Raw genomic sequence first — 25,484 nt, forward strand, 5'->3', positions numbered from 1 at the left:
TCTTGAGCTTCATGTCTAACATCAGGACCCTTTGTTCTGTACAAATACACAGAAGTCTTCTCTTCTCCAGTTTTCCTTTTATTCTGTTAAGGTTGTTTAGTTTTCATTATGGTGACAGACTAATCTTTCTTTTCCTTTACAGTTGCTGTGGTTTAACCCCAGCAGGCAACTAAATACCACATAGCTGCTTGCTCACTTCCCCTTCTCCTGCCACCCAGTGATGGGAAGGGGAGGAAAATCAGAAAGGAAAGAAAAGAAAAGAAAATACAACTCATGGGTTGACATAAAGAAAGTTTAATAATTAAAGAAAATAAAATATAATAACCACAACAAGAACAACAAGAACAAAAATACTAATACTACTTCTAATAATTATAATAGAAAGGAGAGAGAGAGAGGGAGATAAAACCCAAGACAAGTGATGCACAATACAGTTGCTCACCACCTGCTGAATGATGCTGTCTCTGAGCCACAGCTGGCTCTCTCCTGCAGGTAAATCTCCCCAGTTTTTATACTAGGCCTGGTGTTTTGTGGTGTGGAATATTCTTTTGTCCATTTCATGTCAGCTGTTCTGGCCATACTCCCTCTCAGCTTTTTGTGCAGCTCTTCACTGGCAGAGCACAAGTCACTGAAAAGTCCTCGACTTAGAGTAACTACTACTTAGCAACAACTAAAACATCTGTGTGTTATCAACATTATTCTCATACTTAATCCAAAACACAGCACTGTACCAGCTACTGAGAAGACATTTTTATCAGCCAAAACCAGGACGATAGTTTTATTCCACTTACTTTCTTTTCAAGGGCTTTATTTTTGCCCCAAAATATTATGGTTAGGAATGGGGGGAGAACCAAAACACCTTCTAAGTAGAAAGTGATCTTAATATTTTTTTCTGTTACTTTGTATTTTGATAGCTTTTTATGAAAGCCATTTTTTTCCTGCTTACATTATCAGCTTAATCTAGATGGTCTAAAATTTCCATTTTTAATTGGCCATTGTGTTTTCCTCTTTCATAATTGTATTAAACCCAGCTCTTGTTTTGTGGCTACTCATCCTGAGTCAGTATATCCTCCTCTTCCAGCTACTTTGAACATTGCCTCAAAGCTTTCCAGTAAATAGGAGGATAATGCCATCTGAAAATCTCAGGTGACTTGAGAATTCTTTGTTGATACTACTATGCTTAGTTTCTCATTCAAGATTTAGAGTCACCTTACAGGGGAAAAGGGGTTTGCTGACATAACTGAAAAGAATCTTTTCATTTACTTTGTTTAATGTAAATTTCCACTGAACTGCACTATAAATGTTTTTGAAGAGAGAAAATCAACAACAATTTAAAATATGTTTTGGAAGTGAATATGAAACTTTAGTAGTTTATATGAAAATCATTGAAAATGTATGTTAAATTACCTGGGCTAGAGACTCATGGATTAATGTGACAAGCTAAATTCTTCTGCTGGAAATCCAGCCGTGAGGAAGGACAGCAGCAATTTTACACTTCAAGTGGTGGGATTTTGTAATTTTCGGAGAAGGATAGTCCTGCTTAATAAAGACATCATCCTGACTAATTGTGGGCTGTGCACTCATGCATATGTGGTCAAAGAAGCAATAAAAAGGAAAGAAAATCTCAGAGATTAGCACAGCTATAGTCTCAAGCCATGTTTACCTATACCTGTACTTTGTGTTAGGTTTCTGTAAGAAACCTTCTTCACTATGACAAGCACTTATCCATCTGTTAATTCAGTGGGATGGTCCCAAGGGCCACGAATGTGAGGATAAAATCTGGGCATGAGTGAGAAAAATAATAATGTTACCAAAATCTAACTGTCTTAGGTATATGTTCTGCACCCAGCTAATGAAAATGTGATGAGCCTGACTAATATCAGTGATTTCTGTTGTTAAACTACTTTGAGATAAGGCTGAATAAACTGTGATTTTGAACTGGGTTGAGGATAACTCTAGTGTTCGTAGTGTTTGATGTTGAAGATAATTATCTCATTCCAGATTACAACAATAACAAAAGACTATGATAGGAAGAGTTCTGTGTCACAAAGCATTTAGGCTTTATGGGCTTTTGAATGGCAACAGTGATGACAGAATGACAGAAAAGATTGAAGGACACTGCTAACACGGCCATACTGTTATGCTATTGATTTCTTCTAGCACATATTCTTCAGCTAACAACACATTTAAGATACAGATAGGAAGTTTCTTTCCTTTAAAGTTCTGTATTGTTTCTTCTTCTTTATCTGAAATTCCAGCCAGAGTTAAGGAAATGCCCTTATGAACCATTTCTCCTTTCTTCCCCTCAAAACGACTGGATATACATAGACATCCATTATTCATGGCCAGATTTGTACTAGTCTTTTCTTGTTTGCTGTTCTGTGTTTGGGTACCCAGGCTCTGGGGTGATGCTGTGGTGTAGAAGTGATAAAACTGATAGAAGTCCAGGCACTGCAAGTAGGTGATGATGCTGGCCAATCAATATTTCTGTACTTCTAGCTTCCTGATAAAAATCAGGCTAATTGACTCATACTTTATTTTGTGCATGTGATGGAATCACAGTTTTATCTGCCAGCTTCTTAAGCCAGACCACAGAGACTAGCATTTGGCTTCTCTCTGTAACATACTGATTATGCTGCAAAATGCTAATTAACTCACTTGATAATTAAATAAATTTTTTTCTAATAAACTCAGTTACTAAATCTTAGCATTAACATTCATAGCACACCATTTTGTTACTGTACAAACACCATGACATTTTCCTGCTGAAAGTTCTGTGGCAAAATACTAAGGACTCTTTATAATTGCTATTGTTATTAAATATTCTTTCTTTCAACTAAAAATATTTCACACAGATACATGGGTATCACAATAATTTTTCTAGGCAACTCTAACAACTTTCAAGTTGTACATTCCTTTCCACATTAGGATCGTTTAATTTGAAAGACTTGTTCTGTACAATACAGCTTATAAATAATGCTCTTAATAATGGCTTACCAGTAGTAAGCTTTAATTCCATATTCACACAGAACTCTCATTTAAACTAAGTGGGAGTTTCTCTTGATTAATCCCAGTAAAATCAATCACCTTTTGCTAATTAACGTTTTTATTTAGTGGCTATTAGTTGGAAACTGTTAAGTAGTTTGAGCTTAGCCTAATATCTTTCCTCCAACTCCTATTCTATAGTGTCTACTGAGTGCAAAAAGGTTTATTGTACCTAAATTGAGATGGAAATACTGTAGACTACAACTCTAACATTGAAGCACATGTGATTGTTTCTGCTTGGCTGACTTTTGATTCCATTTATGGTGTTTTTACAGCAGTTCTGGTTCTAAGTATTTTTAAAGGCTGATTTCAGAATGTAAAGGCTGAATTTTGATCTGTTGCATATTAGAAATGGTATTAACATTTTATCTTTTTTTTTTTTTAACTAATTGAGTTAGTGCTGAATGGAACATATTGTGAACTAAGATTAGTTTAACTACACATCAAAAGGCAAGACTGCTTTCTCACTTCAGTACTGAAAGTACCAATTATGCTATTTTTGTGAGCTTTCCTGTCAACTGCAGAGTACAGCAAAACTCAAGTGTTTGGTGCTTTGCATGCTGTAAATGCTCCCTGAATAAATTTTTTGCTTGCCTTGTCTTCAGCAGATGCTCATCAGTGTTAGTCTGAAATGCGTGTTTTCTGACCCAAACATACAAAATTATGGTTCAAAAATATTCCTCAAAATCAATTACAAATTTTTAAGCAAACATATATATTAATGATAATTTCTGGTAATATTAGGTGTTTTTTCACTTAAAGCCAGTCTCTTTATTTAACTCTTATTTTTAAGAATAGTGACAAACACAAATTCTTTGAAGTTATTAAAATATTTCAAGGACCACATGCTTAATGCATTGTAAATCCACTGCTACTACTCTCAGTCCATACACAGATTTCTGGCTGATGTTCAGGTACTGAAGGTAATATTTGTTATCCCCATGAACAGCATGTCAGCAGCATCCTTGGGCATGAACGCGCTCAGACTCATTGCAACTTACAGCCAGAAAACATATTTAGACACAAAATAGGCCTGGTATATTTAAAAAAAAATTCTTTTACCAGCTGATAAGGATTTTTTTTTAACTTTTTTGTCATATAGTTATCCTTGAAATGCCATTCCTGTTTTAGACAGAAACATCACCTACTGCTGTCAGCTCATCCAATCTGCTTGCTTTGTATGAAAGCACACTCTGTGGCCAGATCCTAAGCTAGCTCAAAATGATGTTGCTGCCTTCACTGCACAAAAATCGTGTTGTGAAGCTGAACCTAAGATGCCTACTTTGAAAGCTTCCTCCCTTGCCCCCTTTATCATTCTGAAGCTGAGGAAATAGAAATAGAAGGCACATTTCTCAGACTGAAGCTAGTTTTGTCTGTGCCTTTACAGAAGTTATAACCCTTCACAGGGTGAAGGGTTGTATCTTGTCCAACAGATCAGCCTCCCTGATGTGACTGTCTCACCAAACCACCTTATGGCACTGGCCTTTATTTCCTCTGCTCTTGCAGTGCATGGGCTGGGGGGTGCATATTTCTTTACAGTTTGTTGTCAAAATGAGGGAGGACTGAAACACACAAAAAAGGGGTAGTAATAAGCAGTGCTGTCATCTGGTGGCGAAATTGTTAGCACTTTTAACAAACTGACCATGCTTTTCAACCAATAGCTTCTTTTTTTTTTTTTTTTGAGGCTGCTGATGTAGTCCCCTTGGCATACATTCACGAGTCTTTCATATTAGAAACAGGCAAATCCAGTGATTTTATCCAAATGACTAAAACTTTATTTTTGTGGAAGAATAGCACACCAGAGGTAGGTTTGCTTTGTTCAGGCTTTGAAATTTTCTTCAGCTCGCACTGCCAAAACAATGAAGTCCAAAGGAATGTGGAAGTAAGGGCAAAAAGACATATTCCTCCCTCAGACGCATACTCAAATGTGAAAGTACTGTTTTCTGCTCTTACACTTTTACCATCAGCAATTTTCTGCCACAGTATAGTTGATGTCCATATCTTTACATACCAGGAAACCTTTTAGATCTAGCTTCAAGGACTGTTTTACTGGATGTAACTGAACAAGAGGGATATTACTGCCATCACTTAATCTCAAATGTTACAGTCCGATCACCTGGGGAGCCAGAAAAAATGTACAGCAAACAATGACAGAATTGTTACTTTATAATCTCTCCTCATACTTTTTAAGGCTGACTCCTTTCTGAGTTCTCCTAACCTTTAACATGAGACAAAATTGAAAAAAAAATTATAGCTGCCACATGAAAAAAATAGAAATCAAAGAACAAACCAAAATATTTTGAAATTATTGTTACACATAAATTTAGTAAATATACCAAATTAATTTCTCCAATATCAGACCTATATTACAAACTTTACAGATGGATAACAAAATAGACTGTATAGGTGTTCATAATACAGTCATCTTTTGTCTTCCCTGAGTGCTTTCATTGGAAGCTAAATGGCTAAAAATGCTGAAATTAAAATACAAGCTCTTGTGTCTGCAAGAATTTTCCTTATTGTCTATTAACTTTTGTTATACGAGTTCTATATTTTGGAGTTGATTTTTTTAGATGTCTGACACTTACCAGAAAATCTAGAACTGCTGAATAAAATACATCATTCTTGTTACAGAATTCCCATGCTGCTATAACTGTAATTTCTATGGGTCTGTGCTAGTCATTGGAGTTGACAAATACAGAACTTTTAATGTTGCTATTTTGTTTCTCATGCGAGGACTGAACAATCCACACTGATGGAAATTCACAGACACTAACATTTTTAATTCAAAAGGAGATGATTGTGCTTTCTGTATTCAAAACTGATTTTCCTTGAATGTGGTTGTCATATGCTCTTCTCCATTCAATAGCAACTTAGTAACTGACCTAATTTGAATAACTTCTGGAGGCAGAGACAAGTAGTTAAATAAAGGTATCAGGACCTAGCTCTTTAAATGTAGCTAGCCATACAAAAAGTTTCTTCACATTCTTGAAATGCAAGTCATATTCACTGTCCTGTAATAACACCAACAATAAAGAGGAACTGGAACAGTAAAGATTTATTATGTTCACAGATTTCATGAATCATAGAGAGCATGGACAGGGTCACCGTGCAGAGTCAAAGTAAGGATATTAGCTGGGGTTTCTTAATTTGATTGTGAGCCATTGTTATGCTTGTGTGGCCCATTACCTGTAGTGGCTGGTTTTATTCACAGTTTAGATTTTCAGCTTAAATTCCAAGTTAAATCAAAGGGATGGTTTTGTAAAAATACTTCCTGTAGTTTGCTTTGCTTAACTTTATAAGATGTTTTTATAGTGCAATGTTAAAAACTTGATTCTTTTCTACCAGTGAAGACCACAAAGTCATCGAGACTCATTATTACTTTAAAACATGACAAGCTGGCCTTAAGACCTTAGGGATCCTTTCTTCAGAAGTCAAGCTGGTGATGGATAAGGAGCCATAAGAGCTGTGTGTATCTTAACTGCAGGAGTTCAATTAAGAAGCCAAGAGTGTCTCAGGTACGCGGGTGCAAATGGAAGTGCTCTCTTTGATAACGTCTCTGTAGTTGCTCAGTGCAGGTAGTTGGCTTCCCCCAACTCATTTCTGATTGCACAAGGAGGTTAGTGCAGAGGAATACCTGAAAGGACTGAGCTCCATCAATGTTCAGTGAGTGCTAGAGAATGCCACAATGGGGAAATGTTATCAAAATCCCAGTGCCTGCGTGGGGATTTGTCAGGAAATGGTTAGCTGTAAGATCTAGCTTCTATTAGCCACAGCCCTGAGAGCTCGTCTGCCTTTCTCCTCCTGAGAGAAACACTGTTCTGCTGCCTATGCTGTGCAAAGAAAGTTTTCTTACCCAGCACTGATTTTTGAAAAGTCTGTTTTGCGGTTGTTTTGCTCCCATATTCTTCGTTCTTTTCATAATACTTGGAAGTGTGATGGAGAATTTCCAATTACTCCCACCCTACCCCACATTAATCTGCTATTTTTAGATGCTGAGATACCAAAATACTCAAGAAGTAGTCATTGTTGAAGACATGGTCTTTGCCAATGACCTCTTAAATGTCTCTTCTTCAGTCCCTTCACCCTTGAAAGAATATTCACAAGTTCCTGATTAATATGACGTCAAAGGTTAAGTAAAATGAAAAATAGTGCATTAGAGTCACATGAGAATTTTTTCTTAACTTGAAACCTACTGTAAGGCATCAACAAAACACAGCTGTAAGTTTCCAGACTACATGTCTTTTGTATTCTTTCTTCATGCATATTAATGGGAAGGTCTCATCTAGTCAGATCAAAGTTCCTATAGGAAAAATATTCACATTTAAAAATTAATTACTGTGTTTAGCTTAAGTAATTAATTGGCATAATCATACATGCTTTTATAAACTAAACATTAAAGTGAACAGCCACAGTATTTGGTGATAGTGCTTGGGATAGAACAGAAGTGTATAATTCCTAAGTTAAATTGAATTTTCATTTTATTATTAAATAATTTTACAAATAGTCTTTCCTCAAAAAGTTTAATAAAGAGAGCAGGAGAAACAAACAACTGATATTCATTTGTAATAGATGTTTAAAAGCATTATTTCATAACTAAAAATGCTTTTTTTCCCCCTAACCCTTAAAATACATTTGAAAATCCTAAGATACAGAGCAAAAATAGTCTGTGTTGTGACTGTGTTTCTTATCTTAAAATGGAATTAAAATTTCTGGGTACTTACAGAACATTTTAATAATTAAGAAGGGATAATTAAATGCTTATTTTCTAGTACTGTGGCTGAAAAGAACATGAAGTCCCATCACTCATTTGCAGAGAGGTGTTGTGATCAGGATTGATGATAAATGATGCAATCCTATGAGGGTGAAAAATTTTTTTTCAAAAGCTATTAAAAACACTGAAACAAATTAATATCCAGCACAAATGGCAAACTTTATTGAAGTCTGCTGAGTTCTGTCTAGTATACTATGATCATCTTTAAGCATATTATTTTGTAGCAGATATTTAAGCATTTATTAAATTCAGAGCTAATTTACATCAAAGGCTGCCATTAAAATAGCCAGCTCTCAGGTCCAAAACCCCATAAAATCTAAACACAGCAAGAGTTATTAGACCACTCATTCTAATTCCTCTAAAATCATGGACTTTTGTATTGCATTCAGCTATTACCTTAATACTCAGCTTTGAGTTCAAGAATATGTTTGATAACAGTTTACCTTGGATTTGGATACTCTATCTCTCCCAGAAAGTCATTGATGGTTTGTTTGAAGAAAACAGTAGTTAGAGCACTTCCTTTTGAGTACTTCACTGTTTATGAACACAATTTCTGCTATGTCTCACTTCTATTTGTGGCTAGTGGCTCTTAACACGCTTTTTGTGCTAGATTTCACATTCAGCATGTCCCAGGAATTTCACAATTTTTTTCACAAACCGACAACAAGAACATAACTGAGTTTCTTTAAGCTTTCATTGAAATACCCTTTTCCCAGTCTTCAATTACTTTCATAGCTCTTTTCTACATACTTTGTACTTTTCAACAGTGTTTCAAAAATATTTAGGGTAGAAATATTTTTAGGCTTCCATTATTTATCTCTCCTGAGCCATAAAAAAAAAGCAGAGTAAAGCCAGGCTCCTATTCACTACCTTCTTTATGCCATTTTTTCTTTCTTCCTACAGCATCAGTGGGACACTCCTGCTGAGTTGCTGGCTTGTTATGACCCCAAATTCTTTACAGACTCTTTGCTTGAGGTGTTTACTTTATTGTTGCATCCTGTATTTCTTCCTCCAGTATATGCAGATTTATATTATTTTGACTGGGAAGACTAGTCTGAAAATATTTATGCTTTTTGTTTTTCATTAGTCACAAATCACTGATGGTAAAATTGAGTAATACAAGACTGACCAACCCCTCTTTCTGATGCCAAGCATTTGCTGATCACTCTCTTATGCGTGTTCGTCATCCGACACTTAATCCAGTTAAAACACGCTTTATTGATACAGTGCAGTGCTATATTTTTAATTAGAATATTGAGTGATACTAAGTCAAAAGGCACACAAAAGTTGAAGTGTATTATACCTACATCGTTATCTTTGGCAACCTAACTTAAAATCTCATCAAAGAGCAGAAGTAGATTTGTTTGACAAGGCTTATTTTGCACAGAACTATGTTGACTAGCATTAATTATATTCCTATATTTTAATAATTTATTAATTGAATCTCTTTTCAGTTTTCCTATTATTTCTCTCGGGAATGATGTTGGGCTAAGCAGCCTGGGAATACAGATGTCACCTGCTTGCTCTTAGTGGAACACCAAGAAAGATGTAGCACTGCTGCTTAATGGAATATCAGTGGCATTGTTCATTCCTTCTTTAGGCCACCTAAATAGGTATTTTTTCTTAATTTTGACATGCTATATTTTCTTTTACTAGCAGAAGAAAAATTCCATCAGCAAATTGTGAAGTAAAACAGTTTATGTAAATAAACTACTGAAAGTCTAGCTATGCCATTGCTGTGCAATATATTAATAATGAAAGCAAACTTAGCGTGAATATGGGAAAAGATGTTACACAACTGTACTGCAGTGTTACAACATGATGGTGCGTGCTCAAATTAGGAAGAGCAATTGAAGAAGTCTGAATAGGCATCTGTAATTCTGAAAGGCTGTTATGTTCTTGTTTCCAGAACTGGCTTGTCAGTGAGATATAAAATAGAAATAGGTACAGTCAATTTCCCATGCATTGGGATCTTTTTCCAGATTACAAAATCCATCTCAAACTTTTGATTTCTGTTTTGGCTTTGTGGAACTGGTGGAGTTATAATATTTGCATTTGTGTTGGATGCTTTTGATTCCCTTCATGCTTGAAGTTTCTGGTTCTGAGTAGACTTTAAATTCACTGTGTTTAGGAAAGCCAGATACTAAACAAAAGCAGTGTCTAGAAGGGAGTGCCTAATCTATTAACTGTTAGATTTTATGCTGTCCTTCATTCCTCAAATAATCTGGGATAATTAGTATTTAAAGTACATGGTTACAGCTGCTGCAAGACAATGTCTGGGAGGACAACCAGAACTTCATCTGCACAAATTCATCACGTTGTTACACTTTGCAGATGTGATATCAGGAGCACTTTGCAGGAAGGGCCAGATAAGCGACTATACTATGGGCTAGAGCAGATGTACCAGTAGAACAACACGAAGTCCTGGGCTGTATCTGAGGTTTGTCTGAGTCAGGGTCTGGATCATTAGGTGGTCACTGAGTGCCTACTTTTTGCTAGATATTAATAGAAATCAGGAGTACCAACAAGCAAGGCCATCCATCTCACAGTAGTATGGCAGAAAGGCATTTAATAGAAAATGGTCTGCTGAGAGCTAGAAGACGTGCTTTATCAAATCACACTGCTTAATTTTTGTCAGAGATGTGAATCCATGTCCCTCAGATGTGCCAGATTATTGGATGCACTATCCTGAAAGCCATGTCAGGGTCTTCCTTCATGCTTTTTTGCTTTAAACAAAGAATTAAATATTCATTGACCCAGAGACAAAAAAAAAAAAAAAAAAAAAAAGATAACCCTATATTCAGACTGTTGTGGCAGTAAAAGGTGCATCAACATCTGAATCTTAAAATTCCACATATGCTCTGGTAAAATATTGTCACAGACTATGGGAATTACTCAAAAGATTCTGAATTGAAAAATTATGGAGGTTTTTAAATTTCTGGAGGTTTTTCAATAACCTCCACTGCTGGAGGTTACAATATTAGGATTATTAGGAAAAAAAAAAATCTTCTACTCTGGAAAATCTTTCCCCCCCCCCTTTTTTTTTTTCTGAGAAAAATTGTATTTTGTGGATCTAAAACATGCCCATGATTAAGGTCTCTAAGCAGCTAAGTCCGTGTTGGTCTTGGTTATTTTACTTGTGAGGTTACTTTATGTGGAACTGATCTTTCAGTCTTTTGCTTTTTTGCATTTATTTCACTGAACTACTAACCTGACACCATCCTTTTTTCACCAGACTTGATCATAGTTATTCAGACTTTCTGTATGTAGATTATCAATTTAAATTTACCTGGTTTTAGATTTCTTCCGCTTCTTCAGGTTCTCAGGGCCTTGTCCAGAAAAGTGTTGAAAATCTCCAAGGATGGAGACTCCACAGCCTCTTGGGGCAACCTGTGCTGGTGCTTAACTGGTCCTTGTTCATCATTAAAATGAAACTCAAAATCAAGTCAAAGTTTAACATTTGCAATTTTTGCAATACTTACTTAAAAGAGTTAAAGTCATCTGCAATATTTAGAAAATCTAACTTGAAACTTACCTTCATATCACTTATAAAAGATAACAGAAGTCATGCAACATCCCAATGGAGAATAAATCAGTCATGCTTGGAATGAGACACTGGACTATCTGGTTTTATAAAAGTATGAGGATTTGAGTTTTTACTCCTACTTCACACATATTACATGTACAGTTTTAAAAATAAGATCTACGTTTAGAGAGCTTGACTTGCAATCTCAATATTACTTTCTCATAGTATGAATTTCTCTTTCCCCCCCTCCACTTTTATTGTACATTAAAAAAGTGATTATAAAGATAGTTTTCCCATTCTGTTTTGTCTTTACATTGTGGTTTGATTTTAAAAATTGCTTTACTTTAGCAGTAGACTTATTTAGAATATATAAAGATGAAAATCAGGGCATAGATCTATTTTTAACCTCAAAGATTCTGCTTTGTAATGACTGTAACTGGCACAGTAAAGGGGTGGAGAGGTTTGCAAAACCACAGCAACATAGATCCTGTCAACAAAGCTTTAATTCTTTTTCTGCCTGTGTAAGTTCAGGACAGGATATAATCACTGAAAGATGATCATACTAAATAAGCACTTCTGATAAACTGATTTTTACCTAATCTGCAGTTAGCTCAATGTCTTTCACAGATCTTCCCTTTGCCCAGTGGGATGGCCCTGTGGTGGTTTACTAAGAAAACAGGATGCACAGAGATTTTGGTCTGCCACTAGCAATCTGGGGCCCAGATGGAAGAAAAAAAGCAAGCCATTGACTTTTCAGCAGTTTTCTTGTAGCAGACCTATAAAAATTCCTTATTAAAAACACATTTAAAACAAGGTAGTATAGATCTTGGACACTGCAATTTTCTTGTGTTTCCCATTTAATTTGAAAGTATATGATATTCTTGATTTTATGCTTCAGGTAGGCCTGTAGAAATTCTAAGGCAGAAATTAATTGCTCTTTACAAAGGGTTCATCAGCTTCATTAAAGATAAAAATTAGTAGGGGCAAAATGCAGTAAATGCAATTGTCGCCTGTGTGTTGATCCAACTCCCATTTATGCCACATAAAGAATCTGTGTTTTCACAGCTGTTGATTGCAGAGTTCTGCACTGCTGGAAAGAGATCTTCATCGGTTTTGGTACTGCAAGGCTCTGGGTAGTGTCACTTTGTGTGGATTCAGTCTGTGAGTGTAGAGTCCAGCACAATCATGAATTGTCCATGGATGCTTCTGAAAGAGCAGCAGACAGTGAAGATACGCAGAGAATCCTTGCCTCAGCCATCCAATGGGATATACTTGTTTTCCCTTAATACATTTGACTTTGCCCAAAAATAATAATATGGTTAAACTGGCATGCAATCGATTTAATTGGATTATCATTTAAGAAAATGCTTGAGTATCTTATTTCCAATATGAGCTTATGTATGAAGGACTAAAAAGATGCATAAGTATCTGAATTATTTATGATTTTACATGTATCCTTACACATGATAAATCTGAGCTTAAAATAACAGTGCATTATGCACTTTCTTAAACTATCACAAAAGTCTAAGTTAAGACAAATAATGATGTAAGTAAAACCCAAATATACATGAAATTTTTGCAACCTTATATATTATGCACCCCTTCCTAACATAAATCAGGGGGAAATCCAAACAGTGTATTTAAGATTTTATACCAATATTTTAGTGGAATATTATTTAATAATTTTAGGGTTTACATCAAAATAATTAATCACATATTCATTGCTGCATGGCTTAGTCTTTTTTATATGAATGGAAAATTAGTTTAAAGAAGCATAATTAAAATTATACTATAATGGTTAAAAATAAAGTAGGTACTGCAATATGTACAAAAATATGGCTTCAAATGAAAAACTGCTTTTATGGCTATCTCTGCTTATGTATTTTAGGGGGATCAAAAAGAAGTTTGCTTAAATGACTAAATTTTTTTCAGAAAAAAAGTCTTTAAAGTTTTCAAAGCAACTCTTGCTATTATTTAACAAATATTAATCATGCTTATAGAGACTACTAGAGAAAAATTTATTACAAGACATTTGTTACCAGTCATGCCATAGGAACAGAAGAGAGCCACAGGGCTGAAATGACAGTAAGGTTTGTGTATGCAGTGCTCCTCTGGTAGATAAATTGCAGGAATGTGACATTGATCTGAAATGGGAGCTGTTGGAAGTAGCAATTGTCAATCTCTATAATCAAAGGATGGCCCAAAGTCTTACTCAATCAGCCATTTTGGCATGACCACTCAGTTTATGAAGCCCAATCCACTAAAAAAGTGATTTGTCCTCAAGAGGCACTTCAAGAAGTCCACACAGCTTGTGGATAGTGAGCAGTCATTCAGAACTACAGCTTGGACTCTATTGCCAAAGTACAGTAATGCATCATTTTAGTGACTGTACTTATTACAAGATGAGAAAATTGTGGATTGAGGTGTGAATGAATGTCTACTGCTGTTATTATTTAAAATTGGTTGGATGATATTTCTCTGTGCATTTATTTACTCTTTCATGTATGAAAGAGTCAATATTAATTTTAGAGTTCATATATGCATGTGGATTTGATTGCAGTGATCTCAAGGGAGATCACTTTTAATTGAGAAAAATGTATAGCATATTTCTGGTCTTTTCTCAGGAACATAGTTATCTTTTCTAATTCTGTTTTTGAAATATTTTTAAGTAAGCATATATATAAATACTGATACTAGCAACTTGAAACTTCAGTAATTATTTCTATTCCTTCCCAGGTACAAACACACTTGGAAAATCAGTCTAGATACCACATACATCAGAGCCAGAGGCACCAGGTGAAGCAGTACCTGACCCTCGATACCAAGCTGTCCAGCCAGACACTCTCGCTGTCCCACTCTCACACAATCCAGCCCGTGGGAGTGACCTCCATTCTCCGGAACGGACACATGCCTCCAGTGAGCAGCGCTGGCACTCCAGAAAGCCCTGTCACCAAGCTGCTGGCCCTTGGGGGTGAACACGAAAATGCGGTAGGGTGGAGCTGGGTAAAGAAAGGGGAACTGGGCTCTGTCTACTTCTACAAAAATATTACATCACCCACCTTGCACTAGAAGTGGGCAAGACATGACTTTCTTAACTTTCAAGGGGTTATGGCACTTGCTTTCTGTATCCTTTTGAATTATTGTTCCCTCATGTGCCTGTGAATAGCTTACTGCAGGATCAAGCTTTTAGACTGCTGCCAGATAAAATGTACTGTTGCATCTTTTTACGTATACATCATGTGTTGCCGTATATTTTCTGAATATGCACTTTGGAAAGAGAAGCATCCTTTTTTCAGATGGGAATTGTTTCTGTCTAAAGGTATTAACCTAGCTGCATAAAAACTGTTAAATATGGATTACCTTCAATACATAACTGAAAAAATCACTAATTCATTTTTCAGTTAGCTGCTATATTTTTATGTGGGTTATCTTGAGTAAATTGGCAAAGATATGCCAACTCTAGTGCCACCATTGATTTTAATACAGGTTCAGCTATAATGCAATATCAGATTCTTAGCCAGTGTGAGATGTAGGTCATTATGGCTTTTAATACTTCAGTAGATTTCAAAAGAGACTGTTTATTAGGTAAAAGGGGAATTCCTACAGAAATGAGAAATGAAGATGCTGTAGCATGTCTTAAACTTTCATGGAACAGAAGAATCTTACAAATACACCATGACTCATTTGAGCATTTGGCTGTAATGTAGCTAAGCATGAGGGAGCCCATAAAGCTTCCTGGAGAGTTCATCTGGGGCCTCTCCATTCCTTCTGCATTGACAACTGACATTTTAAGTCAGGTTTATGGATTACTTGAGCTACTTTAAAATGCTATTTTAAATGGCCTTTATGGACATCTATGACCATCTCCATGCTGGCAAAGTGCAGTGTGCTGAAATTGTTCTCAGGCCTTTTGGGTCTGATCAGAAGCCTGCCCTGTACCACTCTCTGTACTGGTGCGCAAGAGAGCGCCTGGTGAAGACTGGGAGGGTGATACCTGGTATTGGCAAGATCCTGGCAGCTTTGCAATGATTTGGATAATCTCATCTCAGACTCAGGGGGATGACTGTCACCATGTAATTTCTTAATGTGGGTGTGCCCTGAGGTTGAGAATAGGCTTTAGATATATTAGTAAATAATATAGAGCAAACACCCAGGTTGGTGCAGTAAACCCACTTCGTCATATTGTTTAATTGCCAGCATTTCTTGGTATCATTTTGGCCCTGATAGTGCTTTCCTAGATAAGTCTGGAAACAACTACTAGCACAGTAGTTCTGTGTTCTCTGGTTTTAGAGAGGAAGAGGAATGAATATATGAGCTATTCTGGGCCATGTCCAAATCTATATGTATCTATAGCTCTTCAAAGTACTCATTGTTTTATACCAGGTAATTATTGAGTTATTCCATCTGCCTCAGTAGTTTTTGGCTCAGATTTGATCAAAAGTGAGACTTAGATCAAAAGCTGTCTGGAAAAGTATCCAATGTTCTGCTAAAAAAAGAAACCTCTACCTGCCGAAGAGGGCAGCATGTAACATCAAACCTTGAGTGACTCATAGAGTTGCAGAACCACAGATTCCTTTCAGTCTTCCTGCGCCAGTGCAGCAATGCACTGTGGATATGATGCATTTGATCAAGATGACAGGTCACAGTTACAGCTTAACAATGCACTCCTGTCATCTGATTGTGGTGCTGCAATAAGGGGTTAAAATAGGGGTGTGGGCTGATATTTAAGAGAAAGATGTATCTTGCTAAACCACAGCTGTTTTCACAAGAAGTAAAAAATGTGAATATTGTATAGAAGTGTTTGAATAGTAAGATATAATGTTCTGAAATTCAGTTTTATTGCTGATATAGTCAAGATTAATTCCACTGTGTTTTAAAAATAACTTTTTCCCATTATTATTTGTAGTGATTTCTCTTAAAATATTATTTTATCAGATGGAAGAAGTTATTGAAGACATAATCAATATGGAATCAAATTTTAATGATGAAGGGATAGGTTGTCCTGAAACTCCTTTATTAATGCAAAGAACTGTAAGTATTTTGTTGAATTTCATCTTGCTTTTAATACTAGAAAGCTTCTTTGAGTGGTTCAAGCCCATCACAGTCCAGAAACTAAGGAATAGTATCAGTGGACTGTTCTCCTTTCTCTTCAGCTGATTGCCTTTTTGTCAATAATTATTAAAGAAAAGGGCACCAGTGTGGTGAGACATAGTTGTTTTAAATGGTCTGAAAAGCATGTGGGGTTCTAGCCCAGCAAAATGCTTGTTGCATAACCCATTGGAGCTACTGATGTCTGTGCAGTGCTAAAAATAATAAGGATAAAAAGTCTCTGGACTCCAGAAGGCCTTTTAAAACCTTGCTTAAAGATCCTTCTACCTCAACTAAAAAAAAAGTTAAAACATCCCCATGTAATCGTTTCTATGGTACAGTGGTTTCTCCAGTGTCTTATCCTGAAGCAAGGCTCTAGTTCTGGATTTTCCTACAGAAAAATTGCATTTAGTTGAATAATTTCTAGGACAAATAAGAGGAATGTTACTTCTTCACAAGAATTAATGTAACAGACTTCAATTTTATGGTGTCTCTTCATGAATAAATGTGAAAGGACTAACAAAGGCTAGTTATGTTTCCATATATCTTACATATTGAAGAGGAAGGATGGAGATTTTCTGGACACAAAAACACATAGAGTGTTATTATTTATGAAAGTAATAAATATCAATACTTGTAACACCTTTTACAGAAAGATATATGTTGTCCTCTCTACCCTAGCTGGTGTCCAGAACTGTTTGTCCCTAGGGCTTTAAACTGTACACCCATAAAGGGGAACTTCACCCTGATGAAGGCAGGAGGATTTTCACAGGCTTTGACAATCCACCAAGTTCACATCAAAATACAGTCAGGTGCTTGCTCTTTATCGCCCCCTGGAGAAACATCTTTTTCCGACTTGCAGAACTTCGCTGGCTCCAAAAATACCTTAGGAGACAAGATCTCTACTCTTCTATGTTGCCCAATATACAGTCAAGCATTAATGCCAATTAACATTTCCATGAACGCCTTATATTTGCATGCCAACTACAGAACTAATGCGACTGGACTGATTTACACATATGTCTGTACAGAATATAACAAAGAAATGGTCCCTGAGGAGTGAATTAATATTTTGGCTCAAATTAATGTGAGGCGGGGGAGGATAATTTCAGGTATGATAGTGTGGGATGGTGATGAGAGGCATGAATTCTGTGTTTTGAATTGAAGTCATACTCCCTCAAAACCTTTTCAAATTGGATGATATTAATCTGTCCTAATTCCAGGTTCATTACCTTTATCTTCAGCCTTGAAGGACATTGGTCTCTAAAACTTATTAAATACCCTACTCTCAATGAGGAAGGAAATATGCAATATCTTTTAGATTTGATAGTATTGTACTTGCAAAGATTTGGGACTCTTGAAGTGCCTCTGGGACAAGTAATCGTATTTGGATTTTCATTTGTGCTGAGGAAATCAGCAGGCTGTTAGGTAAGCCAGGGAGTAGCACATATTTCCAAATAGCTCTGTTCAATACTGTGGCAAAATAAAGCCTATCTTCAATAAGGTAGGCAAACTGCATCGGAGTGAGGAAATTGAGCAGTGTCTCCTTCTGCTGTATTCTCTTTTAGCACTGTGCACTTTAAAAATATACAAAAGAAGTAGGCATATGGAGATGATCTCAGGCATTTAGCTCCTGCCTCTTGGTTTTATGCCATCTTTCAGGCAACATCCTAAATCTGCCAGCAAGATTTTGGTCATAAGCTGTGCAATAGAGAAAGATAGAGATGCAGATAGAAAATATTTTTTATATATCCAGTTTTTCATTATCACATTAAACGTAATGAAATTTCTTTATCTGAGCCAAACATGTATGCATGTATTACTAGAGTACTGGACTAGGAGGTGATATCACGAATGAGAGAACATTTAATTTCCCTGAGATGTTCTGGGTTTGTGCTGAACTTCAGCAAGGACCCATAGTAGCCCTGACATGTGCACAAGGTGCCTTGCTGTGGTGACTGACATAAACATAGAATAAGTGAGATTGCACATGAGACTGAGTTGCCTCTGTATCTGGCTGATTTTGGCTTTCTCTTTAAAATTCTCCAGCATAATTCCTAAGTATTTCTAGAAGTTCTTTTTAGACTTTCCTTACTTGGGATTGTCTTGATTTTGCAAATTGTGCAGAGTAATCGCTGAAATTCTGAAATGGACTGACTTGGTTTTCAGAATGTGATAAAAGGCTCAAGTGTTTTTTCAGCGAAATCTTTTCTTGAGAAAGATAAATTCATGATGCCATTTTCCTGTCGCAGTGTTCTCAATGGCTTACTCAATGGCTGAGTAATCTTCTTACTTTTTGTGGTGCAACCTGTTGTGTGTTGCAGTGAACTAATGTTTACTTTAGTTGAATGCCCCCATGTACCATTTTAATGGCACATTAAATGAAGACATTGAATTCTGTGAAACCGCTCATGTGAATAATAGCTCAAAGGCTCATTGTCTCACCCTGAATTAATGAATTACAGTTATGCATTAGTAGAATCAAAGAAGTGAAAACAAGAACATTCCTCCATCTCTCATTAAAATAATTACAGCTTCTGAGGAGTGGATTATCTGGTTTGTGTTTGTACCCAAATTTATAATTTCATGAAACTGTCTGGTTTTGGGTGATCACTTAAGAATTGTTTAAACTAGGGAATTTTCTGGCTGTGTTTCTATTGTTTTCAGAGTACCCTAATGGCAGAAGCCTACTTTTTATAACAATCTTTTAGAAGTTCAGTTAAAATGTATGACTAGGTCCTCCCTACATGGAAGAGGTCTTGATTCCTCTGAAAGAGTTTGTAAACCAAATTATATCTTTTTTCATGAAACATAACTGAAAAAAAAAATCATAACTATTCTTATGAATTATCATTTAATGACAACTGTTTTTTCATTATGGAGAAAGTAAGATTTAACAAAAAAAAAAGACGGCACCAATTTAAAGTAATTTTTTTCTTGTTGTAATAATTTAGTTTTATGAAATTTTAATTAACAGACAGCAGGGTATTTATTTATTATAAGAAAATATTTTTTCTTTAAGTATCACATTAGGAGAAGCAGGTTTGTTCCTGACTGTATGAAAATCATTAAAAAAATGAAACAAATAATATATGAGTAAGTTTTAGAAGTGAATTACTGTCATGTAGGTCAGATATGGTGACAGACATTTGAAAAGTAAATAGTTTTCATATTTATCAGAAGTTCATTCTTATTCAAAATCCTTACAGCCTATTTAACATTTTGTAGGGAATTTAAAGTATATTAGTACTTCCAAATCTCAGAACACAGGAAGTGTAGATGTTTAGGTCTATTAATCCAAAGCATATATTACACCATCATTAATAGTTTAGGGCAGGTATTAAAAAGCTCTGCTCTATATTGCTTTTAATATCAGCAAGGAGAAAAATTTAAGAAACATATTAAAGTAGATGTTAGAGAGCATTAGTCACAGTGAAGAAAGAGCAGAGTTAAAAAATAGGTTCTCTGTGCTTTTCAAGGTGTGATTTAACAGTGTGTGATCTTATGAATCACTTCTTTGTACTAAATGTTGTTTTGTTTTGATAATGTATATATGCAGCCCTAGGACTCCTGAGTAAACCCAGTAATCTAGCAACCACAGAGGAGGTCTGTATGAAAACAGTCAGCAATTTACCAGTACTTTCATTCAGAAATAACTGCTGCAGTCCAAATAATCACTGTACAACTGGGATAATGCTCTCTACTTGACATGCAGTCCACTAAAACTTATGTCAAAAGCATTAGGAGATTGACTGGCTTGGAATGAGAATGAAGTGAGAGGAATTTAATGTTCTGTAATGGCACAGGCCTCTCTTGCACAGACCTGGGTGGGACCAGCAATAAAAATAATTTAATCTTGTGAATATTTTCAAGGATTCTAAGTTGGGTTTTTTTCTGGTGCACAAGAAAACATGAGCTTTCAGCACTATTTTTGAAGAAGCCTGGGGAGAGAGGCTCTGTAGCAGTTAGATGGCTGGCAATGAGAGCTAAGAAATAGTTGCACAGCAATGCTTCAGGCAGAGCACTACCATGAAACTGGATTTCAAAAAGTCACCAGGAGAGACCTAGCTGCTGGTATGTTGAATCAGTTCAGCTCCATGTGGCTGGGATAGTCAATACTGAATGACTGAGCTAAATGGAGCAGTTCCTTTCAGATTGGAAGAAAATAGAAAGCTACTTCATGGAAAATATTATCACTGATTTTTTTCCCATGTCCAGTACCAAATAAAGCCAAGAAAAAAATGTTTCCATGTTGATGTAGGAAGAAATTATTTACTGTGAGAATGGTGAGTCATTGGAACAGGTTGCCCAGGGAAGTTGTGAATGCCCCAGCCCCAGCATTGTTCAAGGCCAGGCTTGATTAAGGCCTTGAGCAACCTGGTTTAGTGTCTCTGCCCATGGCAGGGAGGGTTGGGACTAGATGGTCTTTGAGGTCCATACTAACCCATTAACATTCTATGATACTATGATTTATTTGTAATATTTAAGAAATGTTTTCTTTAAGCATCCCCTTGAATGACCTTAGCAGGAAGAATGTTGAGAAAAGAAGAATTAAACCAGTACCAGAGAGGGGAAGCCAAAGCACCTGGGCATGCTGGAAGTTGGGGGTTGTGCCAGCTGTGAGCTGGGGAAACAGTTGGGCAGGGGAAAGGTGGCAAACTCTGTAAGGTGTTGCCTTGCAGTGGGTCACCTCTTCAGGGATTTTCTGAGGCTTCACTGCTTCACTTTCATTTCATATACTCATAATTCAATATTTTACCGATTGGGAGCCACTGTTTATTTCCAGTCTTCTTGGGAGTCAAGTCAGTGGGATTGCTTCACTTCTGCCACTCTTGCAGGAACAAAGCTTGTGGAGAAAATCCTCAGTGGCTGCGTGGCTAACTTGCATTTGTTTTGCTCCTTTGGCATTTGGAAAAAAAACTTGTGTTGTACAGGTACCGTGTAGAAGTTGCATCAGGATAGGACAGATAGATGTTTTCCTTTAATTTTTATGATTCTATTAACTGCAGCTGGTATAAAGTTCTGATTAAATCAGTTAACTCTGCATTTGATTTTAGGGAGACACTATTTATTCGTAAAAGCATAGTTCATTCTGTCTGCAAAATCTCACTGCTATTACAAGGTCTTTGAGGTCACAGTTTCTCATTATGATATTAATAATTTGTATTTGTATTAATTATTTGTTAAATATTGATGGTGACCATCTGGATGGATTGACAAAGGTGCTGTCTGTCCCATTCTCAGGAATCAGAAGGAAGAAATTCAAGTAGATATTCTCCAAAGTATTTTATTCAACAAGTGCTCTAATTATTCAGTCATGAAGTAAAGCCAGCTTTCCACTAGAGGTGCATATAGCATTGCTGATCTAGGCAGCCCCCTACTGAATAATCACGAGTACTTTTTATTTAGTGAATACTGATGTAATTTGGCAACCCTTATAAGTTGATAAAATCTGCTAAAGTTCAAAACCATTTTAGAGAAAGGGCCAGAGTAAACATTAACCACCTCATTTGCTTAGGTTGGCTAACTTGAAAAGGCTGCATAACATCAATGAAAATGCTTTGTCAATCACATTCTACACTAGATTAGTCTTAAAGTCCAAGGAAGAATCAAAGTTCACCTAAGTATATAAACTTCTGTCGAGCGCTCTCTGGTATCATTTACAATTTTAACGAAAAAGAAAAATGAGGAGAAGAAACCGTCAGTAGCTATTGAGGAAATAATAGACACCTCAAAAATAAAACTGGTGAGCAAATATTTTCTTTGTCTTCCTTCAATACTATAAAGCATTAGGTAGGAAATTGTGTCTTTCAGTTGCTTCAGTTGCAAAAAAACTAACTATGAAAAGCACAAATTCAGAACTCCTCAGGCCTGTTTGGTGCAGCTGGAAGTATCTTTTGTTATCACTGCCACTGCTGTTTTGAATGTCATACAAATGTCAGATGAAGGTTTGCTTTTGGTATTTCACACAATTCAGTAGTTTAAGGTGGAAATGGGGAGTGTACAGCACTCTTGCCTGCACAATTTACCTCATGCTGTAGAAATGATATTCATAGAACAGAGCATGCATTACTATGGGTCAGGAGAAGAACTGTGATCTACTTTTACATAACTGCAGCTTTCAAGAGCTGTGCAAAATGACCAAATAGTTCAGCTCTGTCTCTGGCACAGTAATAGACCAATGTTTACTAATATTTCTATTTCTGGGGTAGAACTCTGGCTAAAGGGAGCCAAAATACTCAATCTTCATGCAACTATAGTAAAGTTTCCATAAGTCTGAAATTAAAGGAAAATTTCTTTTTTCCTCTCTGGTTTCCTCTTTCTAAAAGGTAAACAGACAGAAATGAAAGTATTATTCAAAAATATACAGTTGTTTGTATGCAAGTACCTTTTACAAACATGGTCTTTATGTCAGACCTTAACATTTTTTTAACAGAAGTAAGAGAAAAGGATAGTTAAAACAGGTTTCTAATTCTCCCAATATTCATTCCTTATTAATTCCAAGCACCTGTGCAGCAGGATCTGCCAGAAAATTCCTGCTGTTTGTGGCCATCAAGAATATTTTGTTTTATCCCAAAGCCTCTGCTGCATCTTGTCTTGTTCTCTGCATACAGCAATGCAAGACTTGAAGACTTTAGGATGTGGCAGGCCATAAAGAAGATTGTATTTATCTCACTGCTGTCTGCAGCATACAGGTTATGATGCCTTCTGGAGAGAAACTGTATGAGTTTCCCTCAATGGCATTTACACAGGTTGAATTAAAGACTTGTGAGCTAAGAGGCAACAACAGTGGCCACTTTGTTCTCCAGGTGCTGTCAATCTTTTTACTACAAGACAAAACCAGGTTGTGGAAAACAAGGATTTCTTGAAGTCCATTTTGATAAATACACTTCCAAAAGTACAACTGATCATCTTAGCACTTTTCCATCAGCCTAGGCCTTCAATGACCTTCAAAAATGTGTAAAGTAGTTTATTAAGTAGCTGACTATTTACACTATATTTAAATTTCTATTTATACATATTATACTTACACTAAAAACTACACTAGAAGTATGCATTTTGATGTATGTATTTATGCTACACTAGAAATATGCATTTGTGAATTTATCTGAAATCAAACACTACGGAAAGGATTTTCAATCAAAATGAAATTCTGCATGGTACACCCATGTGAGCACATTAGAATACAGAAACCGTACTGTGATATGTTCAGAGACTTAGGTGTTAGATGACATCTCAGAGGACATAATATAAAGCATAAAATATATAGAGTATACGATATAAATAAATGTGTTTTTCACTTCTCCCTCAGCCTCAAATTTTTCACTTTTTTGTGCTTTTCATTGTTTTTAGAGGAAGAATTTAAATTATTTGATAAATGCATTTACATGCTGTATCCAACAAAATTGAATTAAGGTGGAACAAGGAATTAGTGCATTAGCTGGTGTTACTTGTGAAATAATAGTAAAATAGTTAACAGATCTGTCATTTAATTGGCATCTTTTGTTTTCAGAACCTGAGGTTTAGTGGGAAGTACTCTTATGAATTGATATCCATCTGCAAGTTGAATGATGACATTATCACAGCATCACTTAACTTCTGGACTATGTCTGTTAATTTTGTGATCAGAAAAGTAAAAAAGAGCTAAAACCATACAGTTAAAAGGTAGTAATTGAAAGAGCATATGCGTCATGCAAAGGGTTGATTCTCCAGAAAATTCCTTTGCTTGGTCATATTTGATCAGACATTTATCTAGACAATGGACTTCTAAGAATATGATCAGGGCAGAAATGTACTATGACTGGAATATGAAGAGAGTTCATTTTTCTCTGATGAATAATGAACCATCTTGATGATCATTATTGGACGATAAAAAATGAACCAGTTTTCATGCATAATATATAATATCTGATATAAAATATCTGAACATTAAGTCCCTGTTTGAGGATTGTGTAATTATGAAACATGTTAAAGATAAATATAGAAGGGGATACAATTTGTTCATATGAAAACAAATCTGAGAAGGATAGTATTTTCTGCTAGTCTTTTTGCATAATAAAAAGAGAAACGGGAACATTTTTGAATCGTTATTGCTGAAGACCTTGTACTCAAATATAAGTATTTTATATTGCAATTGCAAAAGGACAAAGAAAATTTAGCTGTAAATGGGATCTTCTAGATTCTGAGAAAAGTATGCTACAAGTTCTTTGGCATTTAATAGTGCAAACACATCCTTACAAATAAAAAGGATAACACAGCTTGTGTTCAACTTTCTTCAAGTAGCACAGCAATTGAGAAAGAAAGCTGAACCCTAGTCTTTCCAGCACAGTACTTGTAATGATAAGATTATGCATCCTATCTGCAATAAATTTGAAAAGATGAAAAGTCACAATTTAGTAAAACACACATTGAAGATAGAAGAACTGCCCCAGTTTTCCCCTTGTCAAAACCTGCAAACACCCATTATACCAGGTATTGTTATTTAAAAAACTGATTTGTTAATATGCGTTAATGTACATTTATTGATCAACTCACTATTTGGCCAAATTCAGTGCACATTTTGAGGTCAATCTGTGAACTTGAGAGAATGAGAAAAGGATTTGTTTACCTGTCACGAATAAATTGTAAAGGCATAACAAGCAATCAACTGTGTTTTTATGTTTGGTACCTCAGTAACACAAACACAAACTTTTATATCATATGTGAAATGAACTGTGGACACAATTCCATATTAAGATTTTTGTATTTGGGATGCATGAATGGGATAATAATGTAAGCATTGTGCAAAATTCCTACTTTTGTGGGGGTTTTTTTTCTTTAATTAAAATGATTAAGCAAGAAACACATTGAAATAGATGGGCGCTAAATTTTTTTTGTGGCTAAGAAGAAGTAGCCTCATTTTACAAAACTGTTCCTTGAAGTGCTGCTATCAATTAAGCTCATGAAAACATGATTTAAGTGGGACATATTTAGGGGTGGAAAATTATAAAATATTGCACTAATATTTTGGTTTAGATGCAGTCTGAACAAATACCAATTTTTACCAAGAAC

General features: G+C 35.8%; 1 protein-coding gene across 3 annotated transcripts in view; it reads left to right on the plus strand.

Moving 5' to 3' along the window:
- Positions 1-25,484, plus strand: part of TFEC (transcription factor EC) — a 127,727-nt gene that overhangs the window by 77,437 nt on the left and 24,806 nt on the right. For all 3 annotated transcript variants that reach the window (XM_068189921.1, XM_068189923.1, XM_068189922.1), the window contains 2 exons: positions 14,082-14,333; positions 16,281-16,376. In XM_068189921.1, the coding sequence (XP_068046022.1) occupies positions 14,082-14,333; positions 16,281-16,376 (348 nt within the window). The remainder of the gene's footprint in view (positions 1-14,081; positions 14,334-16,280; positions 16,377-25,484) is intronic.

The sequence above is a fragment of the Anomalospiza imberbis genome, chromosome 5, assembly GCF_031753505.1.
Source record: "Anomalospiza imberbis isolate Cuckoo-Finch-1a 21T00152 chromosome 5, ASM3175350v1, whole genome shotgun sequence".
Classification (NCBI taxonomy): Eukaryota; Metazoa; Chordata; class Aves; order Passeriformes; family Viduidae; genus Anomalospiza; species Anomalospiza imberbis.